The sequence below is a fragment of the Colobus angolensis genome, unplaced genomic scaffold (assembly GCF_000951035.1).
Source record: "Colobus angolensis palliatus isolate OR3802 unplaced genomic scaffold, Cang.pa_1.0 Scaffold352, whole genome shotgun sequence".
In the NCBI taxonomy this organism is placed as follows: Eukaryota; Metazoa; Chordata; class Mammalia; order Primates; family Cercopithecidae; genus Colobus; species Colobus angolensis.
Genome location: NW_012116844.1, coordinates 505,023 through 531,203, shown reverse-complemented (window position 1 = coordinate 531,203; position 26,181 = coordinate 505,023). Strand labels below are relative to the sequence as shown.

Here is a 26,181-nt window from a genome sequence, read left to right as displayed (position 1 = left end):
TTTTGCTAAGGATTGGAGCTTGTTCTCTTAGCATTTTGAAGGTTTTAAATACATATATAAAAGCTGAATGGAATGTCCAATGTTACAAAAAGTTTATGCAGTTAATCAAGTGCAGTCTCATTGTATCAACCCTCTTTCTTCTTAACTCATTATTGTCATTTTCAGCCTCATAGTATGCATCCTGTGGCATCTCATTAATTTTAAGGTGTTGTGCTGCTTTCAGAGAAGTAGTATAGTGCATTTCTGTTGAGGCCTCTAGCAAGCTGAACTTTATTGATTTAAAAATATATACTTACTGTTTAAGATTCTACATAGAATCTTACACTTTAAGAAGTCAAAAGTCATGGAATACTTACCGTAATTTCCTACTGGACACCAGGCATCTGTCTCTGGACTAGCGTGTGTCTGTGCATGTAAACAGATGCTTGCATTCCTATCTCCAGATCTTACTACAGAAAGGTGCATAGTGAAAGACAGCAGCTTTAAGAAAAGCATTTTCTAATGTTGGCCCCTTGTGAATTACGTTGCTTAAATAGGCCATTAGCTGTGTGACTTGGTACTTTGTTCAGTCCATTTTAACAAATCCACATTTAACTGAGAACTTTTTGGCCTTCATATTAACTGAATGATTAGAAAATCAGTTCTACTTTTCTGTATTTCTAATGAACTTGAGGCCTATTACTGACATTGTCAACAGGTAGCAATTTAACATAAAAATGTGATTTTTTTTTTCTATATTATAGATTCTTCATGCCCTCAACTTTCCCCAAATAGAATTATTTTCAAGAAATATACCTTTTGAATTTTTGTTACTATAACAGAAAAAGAAATCAAGACTCAAGGCAATGGAGGACATTTTTCGTGTAGTCCCATTTGTAGCTCAAAGTACAAATAATTATGATGAAAGTTAGCTTAAAGTACAAGTATAGTAGTTATGATGGTTATATGTCTATATTTATATCTCTATATATATCTGTGTGTATCTCCAGTTTTCTTGTTCAGTGAAGATAGGGATTCTTTTGTTTGTTGTGTATTTTATGTATTTTTACTTTTTGGTGGTCATTTTACCTTCTAAAACTAATGGACAATCAATAAAGATAAGTAGTTAATAATTTATGAAATAATGAATATGTTAGAGTAAATTAGGAATGTCTTGGCAGATATACCATAGAAGGTAAGGTTGTCATCTGTTTTTAGTGATAAAAATGAAATGTTTGGTTTGGTTTATAACTTTGAAATGGGTTCTGTGTTAATGTAATTCTTCACATCTTGTCCTTAAACCACATTAAAGTTAAAATAAATGAATTGTACTATGATCTTGACATATGAGGTTAATATGTTTTGCATGCTGGCTGGAAAAACTTGTATCAAAAAAACTTTTACAAATGCTTATTACCTGTCCTTTTGTCTTAAGCCTTTAAAGTATCTAGCATAGATTCTTCAGAACAGAAAAAAACCAAGAAAAACTTAAAGAAGTTTCTTACACGACGCCCCACTTTGCAAGCTGTTCGTGAAAAAGGTTATATTAAAGGTTGGTAGAAGTATTGTTGATAATAATGAATGTTGGCCTACATAAATAAGATGTTTCAAATTAACAAACATTTTCAAACAGTAAGAATATTCTTTATTCAAGTATTTAAGTACAGTGATTAAAAGACATTAAGTAATTAAAATAGATTTTTTAAAAAGTTCATTTTAACTAAAGCAGTGGACAGACAAATAACAAACTAAACTTTTAGGAAAGCCTGTTTCAGAGGAACTACATGGATGTGATGGGTGGCAGATTTTTAGAAATTGTGACAATGAGAACTTTAGTTTTGAGATGCAAAGATCACAAGAAATAAGAAATTTTGAATATCACTAATAGTAGAAAGAAAGAAAAATGAACAAATAATTTTTACCTTTGGCTGTCATTTAAGGTAATTGAAAAATTAGCATAAGGTGCTTTTTTCTAACTTATTTACTTGTTATTTCATTTATAAGCACTATAATGAACTAACAAAATCTTTTTTTATAGGAAAATATTCTTTAAAAATCACATTACTTGTGTATGCTTTTAGTTCTTACAAGGATGTTTCATTCCAAAGGTGAAATTTTCTAATACATGACTTAAAACAATGGCATTTATTCATAAATAAAAATAAAGATAATATAGTCTGTAATGTATATATCTTCTCAGATTGTTATGAAGCTTCTAACAAAGGCTGTCTATTTGTGAAGCATCTGCATTAAAACACATAAGCAAATTTTATTAAGAAGGTATTTAAGGCCAGGTGCAGTGGCTCACATCTATTAACCCCCCATTTGGGGAGGCAGGAGGACTGCTTGAGTACAGGAACTTGAGACCAGATTGAGTAACATAGAGAGGCCCTCTCTCTACAAAAAATTAGTTGGGTATGGTGTCTATTCCTAGCTACTTGGGAGGCTGAGTGGAGGATCGCTTAAGCACGGGAGTTAGAGGCTGCAGTGCAGCCTGGGTGATAAAGTCTCTGTCTTTAAAAAAAAAAAAAAAAAAAGTATTTCAGATTTCTAGGAAGAGACTAGCTAATTAAGTAATTAAAATTAGCAATTTTAAGAGTTATGGATAACAGGTACTCTCCAATAAAGCATATAAATTTGTATGATGAGTTTAGAGTCTTTAAAAACTTAAAAAAAAAAAAAAAAGCCTGGCAAATAAATGAATAGAAACTGCTGCTAATTTGTTCACCAGGCCTTTTCACTGAGAAATATAAACTGTTGTCACTTTATGTCCTTATCACTTCACACTGTTTGTTTTCCTGAACGTTTACCACTAATATGGAATTTCAAAACTGTTGGGTTGAAAGATTAATAGAAGAGTCTTTGAAATATATTTTGTGAAATCAAATGTTGATGATACGTGATGGGTGGGCATATGCTTGTTTTAATAGTTTTAAAAATAGTCGAGTATTTACTAAGTGCTAGGCACAAGCCTAGGTGCTATGAATACCTGTTGGTGTTCAGGACCTATATGGTCCTTGGTCCTTGCCCTCATGAAACTTATACGCAAGTGGGAGGTAGACAAGATATTGTGAAATAGTAGCAAATACTATGAGTCTAACACAGTAATAAAATAGGATGTGTCTGGAATTGGGTTCTCTTAGGTAAGGATGTTCAGAGGGGTTATTAAAAGTAGGTGACATTTTAGCTGAGACCAGGAGTGATAAGAAGGAGCCAAATTGGGTGGAAAATTGCTTTCTGAAAAAGCAGTAGAAAGTACAGAGGTTCTCAGGCAAGAGTGAGTGAGGGTGTTTATGAGTTTGGAAATGAATTGTTTGAAGTGAAAATGGAGAAGTAGGCAAGATGCATATTGCATAAGGCATAGGGCCATGTGAAACAATATTTGGTTACACTGGATGTTTCTGTTGCACTCTGAATGGTTAGCCATTTCATGAACTGAATTTTAGCAAGGTGATTGACTTTTTAAAAATCTTTTTCAGATCAGGTATTTGGATCCAATCTTGCTAATCTCTGTCAAAGAGAGAATGGCACAGTACCAAAGTTTGTGAAGTTATGTATTGAACATGTTGAAGAACATGGTAAGAGAAGGATTTTGATTTTTTTTTTTTTTTTACATTAAGCAAACCAGCTTCTTGTTTTGCCATCAAAATTCCCAGAATTTTTATGATTTTGAGTGATGCAACCAAAAGTTCCCTAGTTGAAGAACATGGTAAGAGAAGGATTTTGATTTTTTTTTTTTTTTACATTAAGCAAACCAGCTTCTTGTTTTGCCATCAAAATTCCCAGAATTTTTATGATTTTGAGTGATGCAACCAAAAGTTCCCTATAGTCCTAAGAAGTTAAGAAAATAATTTTGTTTACAAAAACACTTACATGTTTACACCTGTTTCAAATTAGTACCTCTCCAGGCATCTATTGAATGCTTGGTACTCGTAGTTAATTAAGTATATGCTTTTCTTTGAAGCCATTTCATTTAAGCATTTGCTTAAAATGAAGAAGGTAGTGATTGTGAAATTGAGTTTATTTTTAAGAAATAATCTGACAATGTGTAAGATCTGAGGAGATTATGTTTACTTATTAAGTTTCTTCTGTTCTAAAAATCAGATGACATTTTAAACTGTTAGGTCAACCACAAATGTCTCATGAGATAAACATTTTTATGTCATTTTATGTAAAATATGACAAACTAATTTCTATTGTGGTTAATTTAAACATAGCTATAATATTTATACTAGTTTTGTATAAATTAGTAGTATATTGATTGTAATCACATTAACTTATCTCTATATCATGAAAAAATTTTGTACAATTAAAATATGTAATTCAGTTTGTAATTTCTGCCAGTCTCTTGTCCCATTGACTCTTCTTGTCAGCATGGCAATAGGGATCCCACACTATTGTCTTAATTTGAAGCTAAATGAATAGTGTACATTCGAATTTGTACATTATTATCATTTAATGAATACCTGAAATTTCGGGGCTTAATTGTATGAATTTCAGATGATTCTGTTTCATATATAAAAGAAAATAATAAATTATAGCAAATTTTGTGTTGTTTTTATAGAACCATTAGTTTAGTGGTTATATTAAGTTTACTTATTACAAACACTTAATATGACAGATGCTTTCAATAAAGTTTTTACAGTATGTGCGTTTACATTATAAAATGGTGTGCAAAATATGCATGGGCCGATTTTACCTGCTGGCTTCCTTTAATTTTGAATTATCCCCAGATGTTTTCAGAAATGTATTTGAAATTGTTAGTGTTTTAAGATTAATGAAACCACTTCCTTGAGCTGATTCACAGTCTATATGATCAGAGTAGAATTACTGCTGTTTATTAAACAGAATTCAGAGCGAATCTCCATCTCTCTCCCCTGCCAAGCATCTACCAGAAGCCATTTAGAGAAGAAGAATATTTGCCCATTTGATTTTAGGCTAATGCTAATGAGTGAGAATTCTGACACATGCAGACATGTTCAGAAGAGGCAAACACGTACTTTAAACACACACAAATTATTATTGTCTCTTAGGTTTGGATGTTGATGGGATATACAGAGTAAGTGGCAACCTCGCAGTGATCCAGAAACTAAGGTTTGCAGTCAATCACGGTAAGATTATATTTCCTGTTGTTATTCAAATGCATCACTCATAAGTTTTTGAACTAGCTTAAAGTAATTTTTTAAAATGTCCAATTCCTGCTGTTTTTCAGATGAGAAGTTGGACTTGAACGACAGTAAATGGGAAGATATTCATGTCATTACTGGAGCACTCAAAATGTTTTTTCGAGAATTACCAGAACCTCTTTTTACATTTAATCATTTTAATGATTTTGTTAATGCAATTAGTAAGTATGTAATTCTACTCAGTTTTTTCTAGATATTGAAAATTCTTTGCACAGATTAAGCTACCCTATGTTTTTTTTTTTTTTTTTTTTGAGACGGAGTCTTGCTCTGTTGCCCAGGCTGGAGTGCAGTGGCCGGATCTCAGCTCACTGCAAGCTGCGCCTCCCGGGTTCACGCCATTCTCCTGCCTCAGCCTCCCGAGTAGCTGGGACTACAGGCGCCCGCCACCTCGCCCGGCTAGTTTTTTGTATTTTTTTAGTAGAGACGGGGTTTCACCATGTTAGCCAGGATGGTCTCAATCTCCTGACCTCGTGATCCGCCCGTCTCGGCCTCCCAAAGTGCTGGGATTACAGGCTTGAGCCACCGCGCCCGGCCTAAGCTACCCTATTTTTTTATCTTACTTTAAGCAAGTATTTTCGATTGTTTTACTCCAAACATTTTAAATGTGACCACCAGGTGTCACTGTGTATTACCAAATATCAGCTTCCAAACTGTGACATTGCTTTCAGTTTCATAAGAATTTGCTGTAAAATAATCTGGTTATTATCTTTTTTCAGAGCAAGAACCAAGACAGCGAGTCGCTGCTGTTAAGGACCTAATCAGACAGTTGCCAAAGCCAAACCAAGATACAATGCAGATTCTTTTCCGACATCTCAGAAGGTAGGAGGACTGCCCAGTCATGGGACGTGGTATAGCACAAGGGGAAGCAGGAAGACCTGTGGGGCCAGGGTCATTCAGACCCAGGTTTGGATCCCAGCTATGCTACTTGCTGTCTTTGTAACTTGAAAAAGTTACTCAGCTCCTTGTAGTATCAGTCTGTCATGGTAAATGATTTGCTATGAAGAATACAATAAAGTAGATATTATATGTAAAGTATTTATCTAATGCTTAGCACATAGGTGTTCAGAAATTGTTGCTAAAGTTAATATGAAGATGAGATTGGATATTAATTGAGGTGTATTAAGTTACCCTATAATAAAGCCATCATGGTTCTAAGTTACTACATAACTACTTTAATAACTGAGTTCTTTCATCTGATAGAAAGTACACTAGAATACTAAAACAAAAAATCCCAGCTAGAGAGGTTTTTTTTTAAAGAAATAACATAAAATGAGTAAAATAGAAAGTTTAATCTCCACACCCTAATGAGATTTTTTTTTCCCATCAATTTAATGGAGCAGTCATTGTTACCTGAATTGTAACTCATACTTAAATGTTCTATTTTAAAAACTAAGCTAAAATATCACACATTTAAAGTTTGTTAGAGTATGCTTAATTGTACCTTTCAACTGTGTTTATGAAAAATAAAGCTTCACATGGCATTTAGGCGTAATTCTGCTTGGTTAAATAGTTTATGTGTCACCTTAGGAAAATGAGCATTACTTCTCTTTTTAAAATGCAAACTGTTAGGTTTATAATACCATCTGAAGAATTTTCCCTCTCTTTTATTTTTCTCTTTTAACAACTTCTTTTTTTCCCTTCAGAGTTGTAGAAAATGGAGAGAAAAATCGAATGACCTATCAGAGTATAGCAATTGTTTTTGGTCCCACTCTATTAAAACCAGAAAAAGAGACTGGTAATATAGCAGTTCATACTGTGTACCAAAATCAAATTGTAGAATTAATTCTTCTGGAACTGAGTTCCATCTTCGGACGCTGATTCTTACTGAAGACAACCTGTGGAATAGAAGCTGGATTCCATCAGATTTCAAATGTTTATACACAATGTATTTTATTTTTTGGACCAAACAGTGACTCTAATTTTGCACTTTTTTTTTTGAGGGATCAGAAGGGAAGGAGAGAGTCAAGATGTGTGTTAGGCCCTCATATTTGCTGCTTTGTTGCAAGTTGATATAACTGCGTGTAATTATGAGTTCATTTTATCCTGAATGTTTGCGTTTCATACTCTGAATTTCAGTAAAAATCAAACTTAAAATTCTAACCAGTCATATACACTGGATAATTTGGTAAGAAAACTGTATTTTTTCCCTGAAATTGGATAATGTAGACTTTCTTCTCAAGATTCATGACTTGATAGAACAAAATACTTACTATCAGTTATGTTGAAAAGGCTCTTGGGCATTTTAAACAAAATGAAGTATATCCATTTTGAAACCTGTGTATTTCTTTTTCGGGGTTTCTGCATGCAGTGGCAGTCTTAAGTGCCAAAATTCATCATAACCCCAAAATAACCCCTTGATGAAGGCTTGCTGTCTTTTACTGTGTTACACAGCATCCTTACTGGATATCTTAGTTGCTTGTTTGGGCAGCACACTAATATTACTTAAAACACTGTGATATACTGGAGTTTTAGTTAGCTTAAGTCAGTTCAGGGCATTTTAGGGCTGTCTTGCTATACTGAATTGTAGCTAACAATCCTAATTATATCTAGTACCATACTGAGTTCTTGGTATGACCCTGTGGAAACACACATTGTTTTATGTAAATATAGGCTAAAGACTTAATGTCCTTTAGCTTGTGTATATAATTGTGTTGTATAGTCTCAGAGTACATTCTAACCCTACATTTCTAATCATGTTATTGGTAATCTTTTCTGTGAATATTAGGTTTCCTCCAGAAATAGGCCGTTATTTGGGAAAGTTAACTGTGTGCACTTTTAGATATTAATTACATTTACAGGCAAATCACTGTAATGAGAATGGTACTGGAAAAATACTGAATAGACTTGCTAAATGGCACATGCACTACAAGAGGAACCTTTTAGGTTATTTAATATGTACAGAAAACATTAGAAAAAAATTATTACAGAATTCTAATTCCAGTATGAATAGTGGAAACCCATCTGTAAATTAGATGATGTTGGATGGAAAATGACATTGCTAAATTGGAGAATTTCTTTTTACCTACTAATGTAGATTGCTTTGTATAATAAAACACAGGGTTTGGAAGGTTTTGTTACAGGGAGCATGGTCTGTTGAAGATTTTTAAAATGTATTTTTCTAGATTAACTTCTGTACATGAAATGTCTAATAAAACTATAAGAGGTTTAGAGATTTTTCCATTGGAAATGTGCATTTTGTTTTTTAATTTTTTTGTTTTTGCATTTACTGACATACTCTTATACCTCGTTTTTAAAAATCAACTGAATCCAGTATTTCCTGTGGCAAATAACACTTTCCTCATTCATACTTTTTCTCCTCTCTTCCATGCCAACATTTCTCCACCCCCAACATACACTTTTTATTTCTCCATCAGTATTTGAAAGTGAGTGATTTGTGACCAGGATTTTTTTTTTTTTTTTCTTAGGGTTGCATTTATAATTTACAGATTGCCTTCCTTGGGAACAAGTATTTTTTTGTATGATCTGTCTGAAAACCTCTCACCTGAATTTTGTGGTAGAAATTCTGTATTTGTTGTTGTGAGCGTGTTAAATTGATAACAAACCAAACTACTTGATAGCTAAAGCAGATTGTTCTGGGTGGGGAGGAAAAGCCCTAAATCAGGATGTTTATATTTGCCTAAAGATGTCCTTAATAACACAATATGCTTTAGATCTTGCTTATATAATGATTGTATACCAGGAAAACAATTAGACTCAAATCAGTGATGTTCTTGCTTGTGGTGTTCATGAACATTTATCAAAGATTAAAATTGTCCTGTGTTTCTTGTTTCAAGGTACATGTGTGTGTATGTGTGCGTGTGTGTGCGTGTATGTGTGAAGTCTTAATTGTTTTATTCTACAGCTAATCAGTTTATTGTAGTATTGTATGTACAGTGAGATTAATGTCTTGTGTTTTCATCGTTTGTGAATTAAAAATTCTCAATTGTTTTTGTAATAACAAAGCTAGTAATATTTTCCTGTCTTGACAGCTTGGTTTTATAGTAGAAAATATATTAAAAGCTGAAATAAATTACCAATTTTATTTGTAAGTCTTCCTTTAGAATGTCATTGAAAAAGGTAGTTGGAGATTTAGAAAAGAAAATATGTTTAAATACACTGTCACATTCCAGTTAGAAGAAAAACACTTATTTAAATTGTGTAGAAACAATAAATTTTACCCTTTACTCTGGAGAAAGTAAGTTAATTATTAAATATCTCCAAAAAATGATGTTTGTATTTTAGATAGAGACAAATCTATAAATTGTTTTTTCCTTATGTGAAAGGCACAAATGAAATAATTTGGTGAAACTTTGGACTTAGTGGTAGATGGGTTGTATGTGTGTTTATAACATATACACACAAACGTGTGTGTGCTACGTGTGTGTGTACACCATTGCTTACATACAAGTGAAAAGTCACCAATAGTGGCAGATACATGGAGACATTTTTGCTATTTTTTTCATTCCATGCCTCTTTGCAAGCCCACAATATTGAACATTAAGATAGCAGTGGGCCGGGCACAGTGGCTCAGGCCTGTAATCCCAGCACTTTGGGAGGGTGAGGCAGGCGAATCATTTGAGGTCGGGGGTTCGAGACCAACCTGGCCAACATGGTGAAATCCCGTCTCTACTAAAAATTCAAAAAAATTAGCTGGGCATGGTGGCAGGTGCCTGTAATCCCAGCTACTGGGAGACTGAGGCAGGAGAATCACTTGAATCCTGGAGGCAGAGGTTGCAGTGAGCCGAGATTGCACCACTGCACTCCAGCCTGGGCAACTGTGAGACTCCGTCTCAAAAAAAAAAAAAAAAAAAAAGATAGCAGTGAAGGGAAAATAGTTGTTCCATAATTGTGCCAAGAGATTTTTTCCAGCTCATGGGAGAGGCTTCTAATTAAAAAACATGTAGTTTCCCATGACTCAAATTCCTCAAAGATCTTTAGGCATTTTTAAAGAAATACACAGAGGAATCCACAACACGTCTTTTTAGTAAAGAAGAAAATAAAAATAGTCAACTGGGCGCCACATTCTCACTCGTCTAAGAAAAGTCAAATGTTCAAATATTGCATCTCTATAGAGAATTGAAAATGGATAGAAAATAAGATTTTATTCCCCCTGAACTCCAGCCATCAGCTCTAATGAACTTCTTTTATAGAAAGCACTCCTCTGGTGTGAGACTCCAGAAAGTGTTTAATAGGGCCTTTAGCCTGCATGTCACAGTTTTGGAGGCGGAGCATAGTTTTTGTTATTTTTTTAAACAGTATTCCAGTGCAGCTAACATAGTACTATTAATTGCAACTTTAGTTTGAAACAAACAAAAACAAAAATCAAATGGGTGCAAAACAAAATGAACTGTCTCACAGCGATGGTGTATTAGAATCTGTTGGAAATTCACAGGCTGTGTCCTCAGGCCGGGCAGAGTCAGACTTAGTATTCTAGAGAACCGGGAGATACAGAATGCCTAATGAGACATCTGTAACTACCAAAGACAAGGGAGTTCTCCTGAAGAATCTCAATTAGTCTGCTCAGCTGAAGTTTTGTGGTCCAGTGGTGGCTGCAAGTATATTCAGCTGGATTGAGCTTTTACAAATTAGCCTTATGTGAATATAGCACTTAAATGAACTCTTTCATTTCCTTCATTGCTTCCCTTCTCCCACAGGGGGAGGGGGGAAAACGAAAGAAAGAAAGCACTTTTATAGTGCTCTCATAAACAGAGCACTTGTAGAACAAGGTAACTGTTTAACAAATTACTACAATACGTATTTAGAATACATGTTTTTTCTCATCGACCCTCTTCTCCCTTTATTTTATTTCTTTCGAGGTTTTCAGAAAAGCAGTCTTTGGTAATGATTTTTAATTATTAATGCTGGTAGCCAGATCTTTCAAGTAGTTCTGATAGTTGTGGCTCATACTGCAAGTAGCTTAGAAACTTGTAATGTTGTCATAAATGTTATAATGATAAAATCCATAGTGACATGAGAATGACAAATGATGCTGTAGAGGTCTTTATAAACAGAGCATGGGCAGGGGTAGAAATCAAAACCACTGTCAAGTCGTGGTAGAGTAACCAGTGAAAATTCAGCACAAACTCCAAGGCCACTTTTCCCTGGCATTTTGAGAAATTGTTTATACAGTCATGTGACTCTTAATGACGAGGATATGTTCTGAGAAATGTGTTGGTATATGCAAACATCATAGATTATACTTACACAAACCTAGATGTATACCAGACACTACACTTAGACTGTGGTATAGACTATTTCCCCTGGGCTGCAAACCTATACAGCAAGTGACTACTGAATACTGTAGGCGATTGGAACACAGTGGTATTTGTGTATCTAAACATATCTAAACAGAAAAGTTACAGTAAAAATACAGTACTGTAATCTTATGGAATGACCATTGTATAATGCAGTCTGTCATTGACTAGAACATCATTATGCAGTACATGACTGTATTTAGGCAAGAAAAATGGGAATCTTAGATGCCAAAGTAATACTCTTAATGATTGATAAAGCAGGAAAGGACCTGTAGGGACCCTCACCTTCACAGTTTATTGTTTTATAGATGAAATAACTGAGGCCTAGATTGATGTGAATGCGTAAAGTCATATGCTTAGTGGCAGAATAAGCCTAAGGCTGAAGAGAAGTAATATTTTGATTAGCTACGTTATTTCTATTTAAGGTTTGGGATCAATTTAACTAAAGCATATTCTGGCATGTTCAATAATATTTGAGGAACAAACAACTTACTTTCTGTTTCACACTAAGCTAGTTGTTATTTATGTGGTATATTGAAACATTTTCCTTCTATTATGCACATCTGTTATGAATATAGAAGCAGCAGGGGGTAGGTACTGCTTTTACTGGTCTCTTCTGGTTCTGGTTGCATGGGAAGTAAACTAACATCCTTTTCTGTCCCCTGGCAAATAATCAGAATTCAGCGATTCTCTTTCTACCCACTGACATTCCTGGATAGGCCATTGTGTATATTAATCTCTTTTTAATACAGATTTCTGCTTTCACTTATGTTCTAGAATGGTGCTATCCAATTACTGTAGCCACCAGCCATATGTGGCATTTTTAAAAATTGTGGCAAAATATGCATAACATAAAATTTACCATAGAAATCATTTTAAGTGTACAGTTCAGTTGTATGAAGTACATTTATATTGTTATGCAACCATCATCACCATCCATCTCTAGAACTTTTTTCACCTTGCAGAACTGAAACTATCCACTAAACAGTCAGTCCCCATTCCCCCAGCCCCTGAGAAAACTACCACTCTACTCTGTCTGTGATTTTAACTACCTCATATAAGTGGAATCATGCAGTATTTGCCTTTTAATGACTGTCTTATTGCGCTTAGCATAATGTCTTCAAGGTTCATTTATGTAGTAGCATACTGCAGGGTTTCCTTTTTAAGCCTTAGTAATATTCCACTGTGTGTATACACCACATTTTGCTTATCCATTCATTTGTCAATGGACAGTGTTGCTTCCACGTTTGAGATATTGTGAACAATTCTGCTATGAACATGGATGTATAGATATTCTAGAGACTCACCGGATTTGGCAGTAAGTTTTTGGATATGACGCTAAAGGCAACAGAAGAAAAAGACAAACTGGACTTTAATAAATTTTTAAAAATTTGTGCATTAAAAGATTATCCTATTGATAACATCATCCTTTTGATAATAAACGGGCAACCAATAGAATAGGAGAAAATATTTGTGAATTGTATATATGATAAAGGATTGGTATCCTTGATACAGAGAGAACTCTTAAAACTCAACAATAGTGAGAAACCTGATTCAAAAATGGGCAAAGGACTTGAATAGACATTCTCCAAAGAAGATATATAAATGGCCAATAAGGACATGAAAAGATGCCCAGCATCACTAATTATTAGAGAAATGCATATCAAAACTGAGATACCATCTTACACCCAGCAGGATGGCTGCTATCAAGAAACCAGAAAACAAGTGTCGGCAAGGATGTTGAGAAATTGGAATCCTTTTCCACTGTTGATGGGTGGGAATGTAAAATGGTACCGCCACTGTGGAAAACAGTATGGCAATTCCTCAAAAAATTAAAAATAGAATTACCACACGATGCAGCCATTCCATTTCTGGGTACACATCCGAAAGAGTTTGAATTTACTTACAATTATATAGTACTGTAAAATTTAGTTACTCTGTCACAATAACTACATTTCAAATGGTCAGTAGGGACTTGGAGTTAATGGGCACCATCCTGAACAGTGCAAATACAGAACAATTTCATCCTCAACAGAAATTTCTACTGGATGGTGCTATTCTAGAAGGTTGGGATGTGGGGAATAAGCAATTGCAAACTGCACATTCTGCAAAATTACTTTAAAAATACATGATCTACAGCATGTAATATACATCTCCCTCATGCTTGTCTCTTAAGTGCATGACACTAGGAAAGTTTAAAATTGAGAGAAATACATTTTTATTATAGGTGTGCTAAACTTGAATATTTGTCCTATTATATGCTTTAATATTGGGGCTGGAAGGGAGGTAAATGTGATTTAACTTCCAATACAACACCATCAAAATGCTTGCAATTTGGGCAAAAGCGGTCTGAGACCATGGCTTAACAGAAGCCTCAGTTGACATTGTTCTCTTTGGAAAATCTAGGAATGCTGTACTGTGAGATAATTATAATGTTTCCGAAGTTTGTGTCACAATAGTCTTATATTTAGATTTTAGAAATTTTTACATTAGTGGGAAAGATTTTCTAAAATTTTATTTTAGAAATTATCTAAACAATGAAAGAAATGATTCTAATTTGGACTTTCCCTTGGGATCCAAGCTACTTCATATTATATTTACTTCTGATTTTTAATAATACCCTGTATGAAGTTGTGAAAAACTTGAAAAACATACATAACACAACTTTTTAAATGGGAGCTGATACCTAACCATGGATACAAGGAAATTATTGGTAGTCTCAAAGCGACTCAGTAGGGCTGCACGTGATTTCGCCAGATGCATTCTAAAGTATGGAAGATGATATGTAGATCTCATAGAATACATGATAATCAGCATTTTTTGTTTTCATTTAAATAACTATCAGATTTGTTTCAAGGGTCCCAGGCCAAATTCTTCCAGAGCAGGTACTCATGCGTAGTTGGCATATACGATGCTCTAGTTGAAGCTGCTACTGATACATTTTCAATCCTGTCATAAAAGGCCTTCTATTAATAAGCACCTTAAAATTTCTAGGCGGGGAGTATAATAAGTTGTTAGTTACCCATACTGATCCAACCCATTGACAGAATGACTTAGTTCAGACTTAGGCAAATCGTAGGGTGTAGAAGCTTTGCCCTCTAGTAAACCTGACTCACCAGACGCTCCTCTTGTCTTCTCATTAAGCACGTTGAAACAGAAAATGCTTCTCTATGAATCCTTTCTTCTTCTTTCCTTTCTCTCAGCCACCATCTCAGCAACTGTGTCTTAGACAATCAGTTGAGTGGCTACTCACAGAAGCTGTGCTAGGACTTACTGAGGCACCTGTGCCCAGAGGGTTCAGTTTCCTTGGAGAAGATGGACTTAAAGAGGAATCAAAGGTTTCTAGGGAAGACAGCACCACTGTATTGAGAAGGAAACTCAACCTTTTCTGTCATAAGGGAAACCCCAATATCCTTGGATGACATAGTCCTGACTCCAGGGGTACCCTGAATTCAACCTGTTTGTTAGGGAATCAGCTCTGATGTGACATTTCTGACATCTAGCTACATGTAATGACTGCTCTCTCTGGTCATGTCCTTGTCTCCTGACCTGTTAATATTAGCCAAATTGATTGCCTGAACATTGCCAGTAACAGTGACTGGACCTGATAAGTCTGTCTTATCACTCTTGCCAATGCTTGTAGCGTATTCAGTTGGCATTAAGTCCCATGAAACCAGTATCACACTATGTGAGATTGCTGTTTTAAATAATGAGTACTACTGAAATACTTCCCACTGAATAAGAGATTGGGAAGAGAGCCCTTCTTTAAGAATCTACTGCAGAATGAGTTTCAGACTACCAAAATGTCTTAGAGATAGCAACATGAGTCTTGATGTTTAACATTAAATATTTAATTGCTTACAGAAATAAGAAGTGAGGGCCAGCAAGGAGAAAATAGAGTCCTTAATGACTATATATCCTGACAAATGAAGATTTAGTGCCATTTACAATGGAATAATGAGGAAAATATAGGCAAAAATTTAATGTTTTCAGAAATCATATTGGTGGTATTCTGCCTGGTGTGTATGTAGCATATGATTATGCCAAATGAGTACATATGGGATATTTTAATTCTATCATCTCTTGAGTCCTTGGCAATCAGGATTCTAAGAATGGAACAAGGGAGTTACAGCTGTGGTAAGTTACAGTAAAAACTTTGTAGTCTTTAATTTGAATTGGGAGTATCAATATGATGTCATGAGATATTTAAGTGTCTTTGTGTTCGTGTATGTAACTGATCACTGAAAAGGTGTAACAAGAATGACCAACTGAGGGAGCATCCTTATTACCTGGATTTTGACCTAGAAATAGAATTTCTCTTTAAAAGAAACCAAGGCATTTTGGAGATACGGCTGAATCCAGGTGTGGAACAGGAAACATGCAAGATGATCCTGAAAGAACTTGTCATAACAAGGAAGTGGTCAAATGTTAGCAGAATCTTGTCAAAAGAATTCTGGAGGCAACTTGAAGATCCCACTGGCCAAAAATGGAATAGTTGGAGCTTCAATAATAATAATTGGCAATGAATTGAAACTCACTGATATGTTTAAACCCATGAATTAATAATATCAAAAGAGAATCACTTTAGGAGGATGAGAGGGAATAAATTCATATCTTCTTAAAAACTGATGATAGAAATAATCAAACATCTATTTGGCCTATCCTGTATGCACTTGACCACTAAGTATCCAGATGGCAGATGGGGGAAAGTACCTCTATATAAAAGTTTCCCACTAATGATTGAAATGATTATCATCCACTTTATACTCCCCATTGATTTAATAAATCTATGTATTAAGCATCAATGGCTGTTAGCATCATAAAGAGAGAAATAACTAGACATTGTATGCTTCCTGATGGAAGAAAGCAAGACCTCTTACGGTCTTGTCAAAAGAATTGAACCTTAAATCTGAATCAGGCTTTGAATCTAGCTTCCAGAAAATATAAAGGATGGAGAGCTACACCCTACCTGTGAAATCAAGAAGACTCAGACCGAGAAACAACTTGTCAAAGGGTCTGACTTTCTCAACAAATAACACTGTAAGAAAAAGAAAGGGCTGGAGAGGAGCTCCATAAACTTGCCTATTATTTTATTTCAGTTGACACTTGGGCATCGTTGAAAACAAATGAAATAGTCAAAGCAATTCTTTATTATTTTATCACATTTTACTATTATCTCTGCTTTTAAGGTTATTTCACAGATATTAAGGTACCTGTGTGGTGGAAATACTATACAATGGGGTACCTTACACCTTTTCCCAGTTCTACGTTAGTGACTTCAAGGTAGTTTGAAATTGGCAGTTTGATGATGGCAGTACTTAGACCAAATCAGGGATGATTTGTTGTTTGGTCAATTTGTCTAGACTTAAAAAAGTGATGGGGAAAATATTAATGCAGATTAAAATTTAAAATGTGTCTGTAGTTGTTACATGGTGAACAACACAAGAAATTGAGGAAATATTCTTCCAGTGTTCAAAAACTATGATCTGATTCAGCAAAGAAGCCAGATATATCATGGACAAATGAGTGAAGTTCTGACATGTGTTGATTGTTTTCTCATCTTATTTGTTAATGTAAATAAAAATATCAACCAACATTCATGCCAGATCACACTTGTGAATCAATTGCAATCACAGGATGGCTAGAGATACAAGAATTTGGTAAAAATAAAAAGATTATTTGTGAATAAATTGGTTATGTGGAATTAGCAATAAGGAGTATTATCTATTTTGTTTATATTAGTAAAATTTATTATACGCTTATATTTGTGTGTGGATTTTGTGCCAGTTGTTAAACATTTACCAGCTCACCCCTGGAAACATGGTATGTAATGAATGTTAGTTGTTTTTATTATTAGTATGGCAATAATACGATGCTGGTCCCTGCGAAGGGATGATGTTCCTAAAGACCAAATGTTTGGCAGGAAAGTAAACTGATCAAGATGACTTAAATTTTAAGATGAGTTAAATTATATATGCCAAGAAAGACCATCACTGAATTGAAAGAACTTATGTAACAGAAGCACTATACAATACACAGAAGTCATCTTTACAATAAAGGCTGCTTGGGCCCAATATTTTGCTTCCAGGTATCTATGAAAAGCAGAGCATTGAAAAAATAGAATGAACATCATTTCTTATCAGAAACTAAACATCCCACAGACACAGCAGAGGTTACAAAACGAACATGCAGAATTTATAACCGTAAAATGGCCATCTATCCATTAGGTCCAAATGAAGTAGATTGAATAGGAAAGACAAGTTGTGTGATACCAAAATAAGACATTCATCTATAAAGAAATACATTAATCTATGGATTGGGAGAATGATGAGCATTTAAGTGTTGCTAAAAGGAAATATGTGACACTTCAGGATAATTATATGATACCACTCGCCTATTTGGAAAAATTTGGGTGATGTTTGCTTAGTACAGATTATATTATAACAATAACACACAGAAATGACCTGTAGGGTTAAGGGCCTTCAACCATCCTGACATCTGCTAAAAGTTGAGTCCTGGAATTGAGTCCCACCTTGTTTAATAAGTTTTCAGAGGTGGAGAAGCTGTGTGCATTATGTTAATAAATAAAGAACTAGTTGGTGGTCTGGGAATGACAGGATGCCTGGGAGACAGTGATTCCCTTATCTTGCAATTCATAATGGCAAGGAAATGAAATACTGGATTTAGTCAACCATGCATGGAGTCTGATTTCAGTAAACTCAGTGAAAGTTCTTATGGCTCAAGAGGTTAAAATGAATTCTTTGGAAAAAGTGAGATTTCAAGTACAGACGACCCTCCTTAGATTACACGTCGGCAGTTTCAACCAACCAAGGATGGAAAGTATTTTTTAAATAACAAAAATAACCATACAACCATAAAAATGACACAAGTAAGAATATGCTATAACAACTAATTATGTAACATTTACTTGTATTAAGTATTATAAGTGATCTAGAGATGATTTAACATACACAGATGTACAGAGGATGTGACTAGGTTATATGCAGATACATTATTTTATATAAGGGATTTGGACATCTGCAGATTGGGTCCTGGAACCAATCTCTAACAAATATTGAGGGACAGCTGTATACAAATAATGAAAGGCCAAGTGGGAAGAGACAGAAACTAAAATAACTGGTATGTTGACCTCTGGTGAACACAGATTCCAAAGGATGAACTAAAGTTGTCTGTGTGGAGCACATAAACTGATCATAAAAGAGTACAAATTTATAAAAATATTAGGAAGGTTAAAATTCCTAGTGAATTTTCAGAAAATGCTAGTCAACAAAGAGTGCCATTAAATGATATTCAGATCCAGAAGTACGAGAAATGCTACATCTCCAGTGAGCAGAATTTTATTTTATTTTGTTTTTTTTAAGACAGAGTCTCCCTCTCTTGCCCAGGCTGGAGTGCAGTGGCACGATATCTGCTCACTGCAACCTCTGCCTCCCGGGTTCAAGTGATTCCCCTGCCTCAGCCTCCCAGGTAGCTGGGATTATAGGAGCCAGTCATCACACCCAGCTAATTTTTCTATTTTTAGTAGAGACGAGGTTTCACCATGTTGCCCAGTCTGGTGTCGAATTCCTGGCCTCAAATTATCTGCCCACCTCGGCCTCCCAAAGTGTTGGGATTACAGGCATGAGCCACTGTCCCCAGCCAGAATTATCTTAAAACAGGGAAGGATAAAATAAATAATGTAAAGATGGCATTAAAAAGCTAAGAACAGCTATAGAAAGAAATGAAAATTTTCAATGAATCTATCTCCAAGGCTAGGCCAACTACATTTCAGTATGTTTCTGCTTCTTGAAGAACTTGCAGATGGAATCCCAGAGCATGTGTCAATGATGTTTGGTAAATAATAGAGGAAATGTTCAGAAGCATCAAGGTGAATACTTTTTTTCCAGTATAGGAAAAAGATTTGGTCAATGGAAAGTATGCTACATATACAATCTTAGATTCAGCAAAGCCTGGCAAAATTGCTCATAATATCCTATGGATAAGGAGATAAAAACTTCAGCTTCTGGTACTTTTAAAGAAATATACAGCTGTCAAATAACAATTAAGAGTGTTGATAAGTGGCTTGGTGGTATACTACAAGAATAATTGAGTGGTCCAAGACTTTGTCTTAATACCATGGTATTAAAACTTTATTAATGACTTAAAGCATAAAAATCTGCAGATGACAGAAGTGGGAGGATTAAGCAATATGGCTCACAATCAATATGCAAAATTATATTAATAGACTTATGCTCTTGCAGTGGCAGATTAACTGATTGATATCAGGTGAATCCTCCAAGTGAGAACTAGAAAAACTGATAACAATTTATTTATTTATTTATTTATTTATTTAGAGACAGAGTCTCACTCTGTCACCCAGGCTGGAGTGCAATGGCACGATCTCTGCTCACTGCAGCCTCTACCTCCTGGGTTCAAGTGATTCTTCTGCTTCAACCTCCCGAGTAGCTGGGATTGCAGGCACACACCACCACACCCAGCTAATATTTGTATTTTTAGTAGAGATGGATTTTCCCCATGTTGCCCAGGCTGGTCTCGAACTCCTTGCCTCAAGTGATCCACCCAGCTTGGCCTCCCAAAGTGTTGGGGTTACAGGCGTGAGTCACCGCTCCCAGCCTAGCTTACACAGCTTCTGTTCAGCTTCTTTGACTCAGGATAACATTTTGTGATTCATCCAGGTATGTGTATCACAGTCTTTTCCTTTTTACTGCTAGTAGCATTACATTGTGTGCCTACACTACAATTTATGTATACATTCATCTGTTGGTATTTATGTTGTCAGGGGAGAAAACTTACTGGGAATGAGGCACAAGAATGGTAAGATGTGTCATATTTTGATAGGGATATGGGATATGCATTTGTTGAAGCTCATCAAATTATACACTTCAGATCTGCGTGTTTATCTGCATGAAAATTAGGCCACAATTAAAAAAGGGAAAATATATTGAAAATTTTTAAAAGTTACCTTCTCTGGAAGACTGTAACATCAACCAGAACACCTAAACTGACAATGTTTCATTTACAGTGTTTGGCATTCAATAATAAGAGCAGGCATATAATAAAGCAATAATTGACCAAAATCAACAGGAAAAGCAGACAATAGAAACCCAGTTACACATGAGATCCAAATATTGGACTTAATCCAAAGCTATGATTAATATGTTCAAGAAATTACATGAAAATATTGAGAATTTCAGCAGGAAACTAGAAATTGCGGTAAGATTTAAATGGAAATTCTGAGACTGAAAAACAGAGTAACTGAAAATAAGAATTTAATAGATGAGTTTGCAGATAGATAGATAAGACAAAACTAAAGAGGCAAACCAGAAGATATGTCAAAGAAATAGCCAGACTGAGACTCAAAGAGAAAAAAGGATTAAGAAAAAGAAAGAAAGAAAGAAAGAAAGAAAGAAAGAAAGAAAGAAAGAAAGAAAGAAAGAAAGAAAGAAAGAAAGAAAAAGAGAGAAATAAGGAAGGAAGGAAGAGAAAGAAAGAAAGAAGAAAGAAAGAATGAGAGAAAGAAAGAAAGAAAAGAAAAGAAAAAAGAAAAAAAAGAAAAGGAAAGAAAGAAAGAAAGAAAAATGACCATAAAAAAAAAAAAAAAAATATAACCATACATACAGTGGTAGTTCCAGGAAAGGTGAGAGAGAATATGACAAAAGCACTATTTGAAAATATAGTGGCTGAGAATTTTCCAAAATAGATTTAAAAATTATTAAGCATAGATCGAGGAAGTTCTACAAACCAAAACAAGATAAAGACAAAACCACATCTTAGGCACATCATAGGGAAACTTCCCAAAAATATAGCCAAAAGAAAAAAAGACATATTACTTTTAAATGAGCAGCAATGAGATTGACAGCTGACTTTTAAGCACAAACTGTAGAATGCTGAAATTAAACTGCCAATCTAGAATCTATAATCAACAGTAATATTCTTCACAGAGGAAGAAAAAACAAGACAATTTTCAGAAGAATAAAAATGGAGAGAATTTGCCACTAGTAATTTTTTCCCTGGCATACAATTTAAATGCCAGTTAGAAATTTCTTGATAAATGAAAGAGTAAATGTAGTTCCCTAGGCAAAAGAAACATGAACCCAGGTGGAAGCATGGATATTAAGGGGAAAAACGAAAAGTATGAAAAGGTCTATGTATGAGGATGAATTGTGGGTCGTCTGTGTGTGTGTATGTGTGTGCGTGCATGTGTATTCTCACATGGCTACCATACATTACAATAATACAAGTGATGAGAGACAAGTAAAGAGAGTCAAAATGTTCTGAGGTATTGGCATTGTTTAGGAAGTCATGTTTATACGGAATTAGCCTAAATGCCCATCAATGACAGATTGGCTAAAGAAAATGTGGTACATATACACCAGTGAAAGATCATTTCTTTTGCAGGAACATGGATGGAGCTGGAGGCCATTATCCTTAGCAAACTAACACAGGAACAGAAAACCAAATACCACACGTTCTCACTTACAAGTGGGAGCCAAATGATGAGAGCTCATGGACAGAAAGAGGGGAACAACACACACTGGGGCCTATCTGAGGGTAGAGGGTGGGAAGAGGTAGAGGATCAGAAAAAATAAATAACTACTGGGGTAGGCTTAGTACCTGGGTAACGAAATAATCTGTACAACAAACCCCCATGATAGGAGTTGACATGTGTAACAAACCTGCACAGGTACCCCTGAACCTAAAGGTTTAAAAAAGAAAGAAAGGAAAATACTAGTTTATATTAGATTTAATAAGTCAAGAGTCATGTAATTTCTAGGGTAATTATAAAAGCCAAGAAACTATAGTAAAGGAAAGTGAAACATTGAAAAGCCACTAGTTTGAAAGAAGGCGAAATAAATAGTGGGGAGAGAAAGAATAATGTAGGATAGGTGGGAAAAATGGAAAATAAATAGTAAGATGCTAAGTTCAAACATAAAAATATATACATGAAATTTAAATGAAATTAGATGAAATTAAACTGAATGTGACAATATTAGAATGCACCTTCACTTAAAGTGCATATGAGACATTTACCCAAACTGATTGTATGTTGGATATTGAAGTTTCAACACATTTCCGTGAATGCAGTATGTTGTCTATGGTGAAAGTAAGCAAGAAATCGATATCAAAAAGATAACTATACAAATCACATGGGCTTGGAAATTTGGCAACATAACTTTTAAATAACCCATAGGTGAAAGAAAAACAACTGAATAGAAAGTAGATATACAACATAACGGATTGCTAAAGACAAAAGATAATTCTTTGAAAAAAATAATAAAATTGATAAATCTATGGCCAGAGAGAGATGGAGACAGAGATAACAAATAATAAATATTAAGAATAAGAAAACAGGAGTGAACATCATTACAAACTCTAGAGACATCTAAAAGGTACTAAGAGGACTTTATGGAAATAGTTATGCCAATAAATATGAAAATTTTAATAAAATGAAAAAAATTACAGAAAAAAATACTAAGATTGACAAAGGAAATAGAAAATCTGAATGATATTTATCACAAAAATCAGCTTCATAATTAAACAACTTTCTGCAAAGAAAAGTCCAGACCCAGGTGGCTTCACTGGTGAATTCTTCCAAACATTTAGGGAAGAAATAACAATTATATACACATATTTGCAGAGAATTAAAAAGGAGGGGACAGTTCTTGCTCATTTTTTTTGAGGCCAGCAAAACCTCATACCTAACAAGAACATGACAAGAAAGGAAAATTATAGACTCATCTCTCTCATAAATATTGGTGCAATTCTAAACAAAACATTAGCAAATCAAATCTTATTATTTATAAGAAGCATAGTGCACCATGATCAAGCCAGATTTATTTCAGAAATACAAGTTTTGGTTTAATAGTTGAAAACCAAACCAATCAATACAACTTGCCACATTAACATAACTAACTAAAGGGAAAAATCATAAGATCATCTTAGTAGATACAAAAATAACAGTTAATACAATTAAACACCATACATAATAAAAACTCTTAGCAGCCTGGCAGAATGGAACTTCCTAATCTGACACAGAATATTTTAAAAATTTGCAGCAAACATCGTACTTAATGTTTAAATTTTGAAAGCTGTTCCTAAGACTGAGAATGAGACAAGGATCAGTCACCAGGACAACTCAACACTTTACCGGAAGTCCTAGACAGTGCAATACGCAAGAATAAAATTAAAGGTGTAATGATCCAAAACCAAGATAGGAAACTCATTTTTTTTTTTTTTTTACAGAAACAAACATATAATAAACTAACAGAATTCATGAATTTAGTAAGGTCAAGTGAGTACAAAAGCAATATAAAAATCAATTGTACTTTTAATGTCAGCAATAAACTGTTAAAAAATAAAACTTAAAAGTGATCTATTACCATAGCATCAAAAACATCACATATGTAGAATTAAATATAACCAAGATGTGCAAGGCCTTACACAGCAAAACACAAAACATTCTAGGGAGAAGTTAAAGAAAACCTAAAGAAATGGAAAGGTATACCTTGCTTATATATTAGAAGTCTCCGTTCTCCACAACATTAATTTATAAATTCAATGCAATCCCAATTAAAACCCTGGCAGATTGGTTTCTGGAAATGGTCAAGGCTGATCCTAAAATGTATATGACATCAAAAAGAACTTCTAATAGTCAAAACTATGTTGAAGGAGAGCAAAGCTTGAAAACTTCTATTACCAGATATCAAAACTTACTCTAAAGGATGCTAGTCCAATCCACAGTCCACCGGCTCCATGCAGCCCAGGACGGCTTTGAATGCAGCCCAACAGAAATATGTAAACTTTCTTAAAACATCACAAGGGTTTTTTTTTGGTGATTATTATTATTATTAGCTCATCAGCTATTGTTAGTGTTAGTGTATTTTGTGTGTGGCCCAAGACAATTGTTCTTCCAGTGTAGCCCAGGGAAGCCAAAAGATTGGACGCCCTGCTCTAAAGCTACAGTAATTTAATATTAATATAAAGATATAGACAGAACAATTGAACAGAATAAAGACTAGAAAAACATCTACACATATTACTAATTATCTAAACATATTACTGATTTTCAGTAATGGAAGTCAATTAACTACTGACATGTATTACCTATATGAATCTCACAAACAATGTTGAATGAAAGACTCAAGACAGAGGTCATACATTCCATTTCAAAATTTCAAAAACAGCAGTCAAGACCAGTGTCAAAAGTTAGCCTAGTGATTACTTCTGAATACTGCTAGAAGATAAACTCAGATAACCAGGAGATTAATGAGAAAAACAAACAATCAAAAATGGCAGTAAGCATTGAATCTAATTACCTATAGGAGGCCAGGCTAATATAGGGATTATGATTTAAGATGTAATTTAGACTGGACATGGTGGCTCGTGCCTGTATTCCTAGCTCTTTGGGAGGCCAAGGCAGAAGAATCACTTGAGACCAGGAGTTGAAGACCAGCCTGGGCAACACATTAAGACCCCTATCGCAGTGGCCCGTGCCTGTGGTCCCAGCTACGCAAGAGGCTGAGGCTTAGGTTGAAGGATGGTTTGAGCCCAGGAACTCATAGCTGCAGTGGCTGCACCACTGCACTCCAGCCTGGATGACACAGTGAGACCCTGTCTCAAAAAAAAAAAAAAAAAAAAAGACATTTGAATTAGTTATTCAAATGTCTAAGTTTAAAAGTCAAAATGATATTAAAAGATATATAATACATGAGAAATTTCACTCCCATCCTGTCCTCATTCACTCCATGTCCCACTCCAGGTCACCATGCTATCCTTGTCATCACTTCAGTAGTTATACAAATATAAGCAAATTGGTATTTTTTTCTCTCTTTTCTTTAAAAAAATTTATTTTGAAATGATTTCAAACTTATAGAAAAATTTCAAGAATAGTGCAAAGAACTCCCATATATCTTTCACCCTGTTCCAGCTGACCACTTTGTCATCCTTCATTTCTCTTATATGTGCTATATGTTTCATGTTTCAGAATGTATTTCTTTCAAAAACATACTTAGTTGCATATCTGCAGACAATGATAAAAATCAGAAAATTTAACTAGATATGCTACAATACTACTACGTAGAGTCTTAATTCAAACCAAATGTTTCCAAAATTTCCCTTTTAATAATTTAATTTTTTAAAGGCTCCAATTCAGGATCATGCATTGCATTTTCATGTCTTTTCAGTCTCTTTGAATATGTGCAGTTTCTTTAGTCTTTTTTCTCCCCACTTTTTGGTCTTTCGTGACTTGACTTTCATGAAGAGTTCAGGTCATTTCTTTTGCAGAATATCCCACAACCCAAGTCAGTCCTATCTGATAAGATTCAGGTGAAATGCAGGTTGTATCTTCTCAGCCTAGCACATCAGAAGGCATATGATGTGAGATTTTTCCTTATTAGTGATGTTAACGTCATGAATCAAGGAAATGGCATCAAACTAATACCACTGTATTCTTCACACACTTGAAGAAAAAAAAAGGCAATTTCATTTAAAAATGTCAATAATGAAGCAATACATTTTTAGTTTTCTCCAATTTTTACTTGTGTGTTGAAATATGAAGTGCACATAAAACTTTCCTTCCTCCCCTCCCTCCCTCCCTCTCTCCCTCTCCCTTCTTTCTCTCCTTCTTTCTCTTTCTCTCTCTCTTTCTTCTCTTTCTTTCTTTCTTCTTTCTTTCTTTCTTTCTTTCTTTCTTTCTTTCTTTCTTTCTTTCTTTCTTTCTTTCTTTCTTTCTTTCTTTCTTT

At 34.6% G+C, this 26,181-nt stretch overlaps 1 protein-coding gene across 1 annotated transcript in view; it reads left to right on the top strand.

Annotated features, from left to right (window-relative positions):
- Positions 1-8,356, top strand: part of ARHGAP12 (Rho GTPase activating protein 12) — a 118,043-nt gene extending 109,687 nt beyond the window's left edge. Inside the window, exons 15-20 of the mRNA XM_011952943.1 lie at positions 1,415-1,531; positions 3,459-3,557; positions 5,013-5,090; positions 5,192-5,326; positions 5,882-5,984; positions 6,809-8,356. Of these exons, the coding sequence (XP_011808333.1) occupies positions 1,415-1,531; positions 3,459-3,557; positions 5,013-5,090; positions 5,192-5,326; positions 5,882-5,984; positions 6,809-6,983 (707 nt within the window). The 3' untranslated portion in view covers positions 6,984-8,356. The remainder of the gene's footprint in view (positions 1-1,414; positions 1,532-3,458; positions 3,558-5,012; positions 5,091-5,191; positions 5,327-5,881; positions 5,985-6,808) is intronic.
- The last annotated feature ends 17,825 nt before the right edge of the window (positions 8,357-26,181 follow it).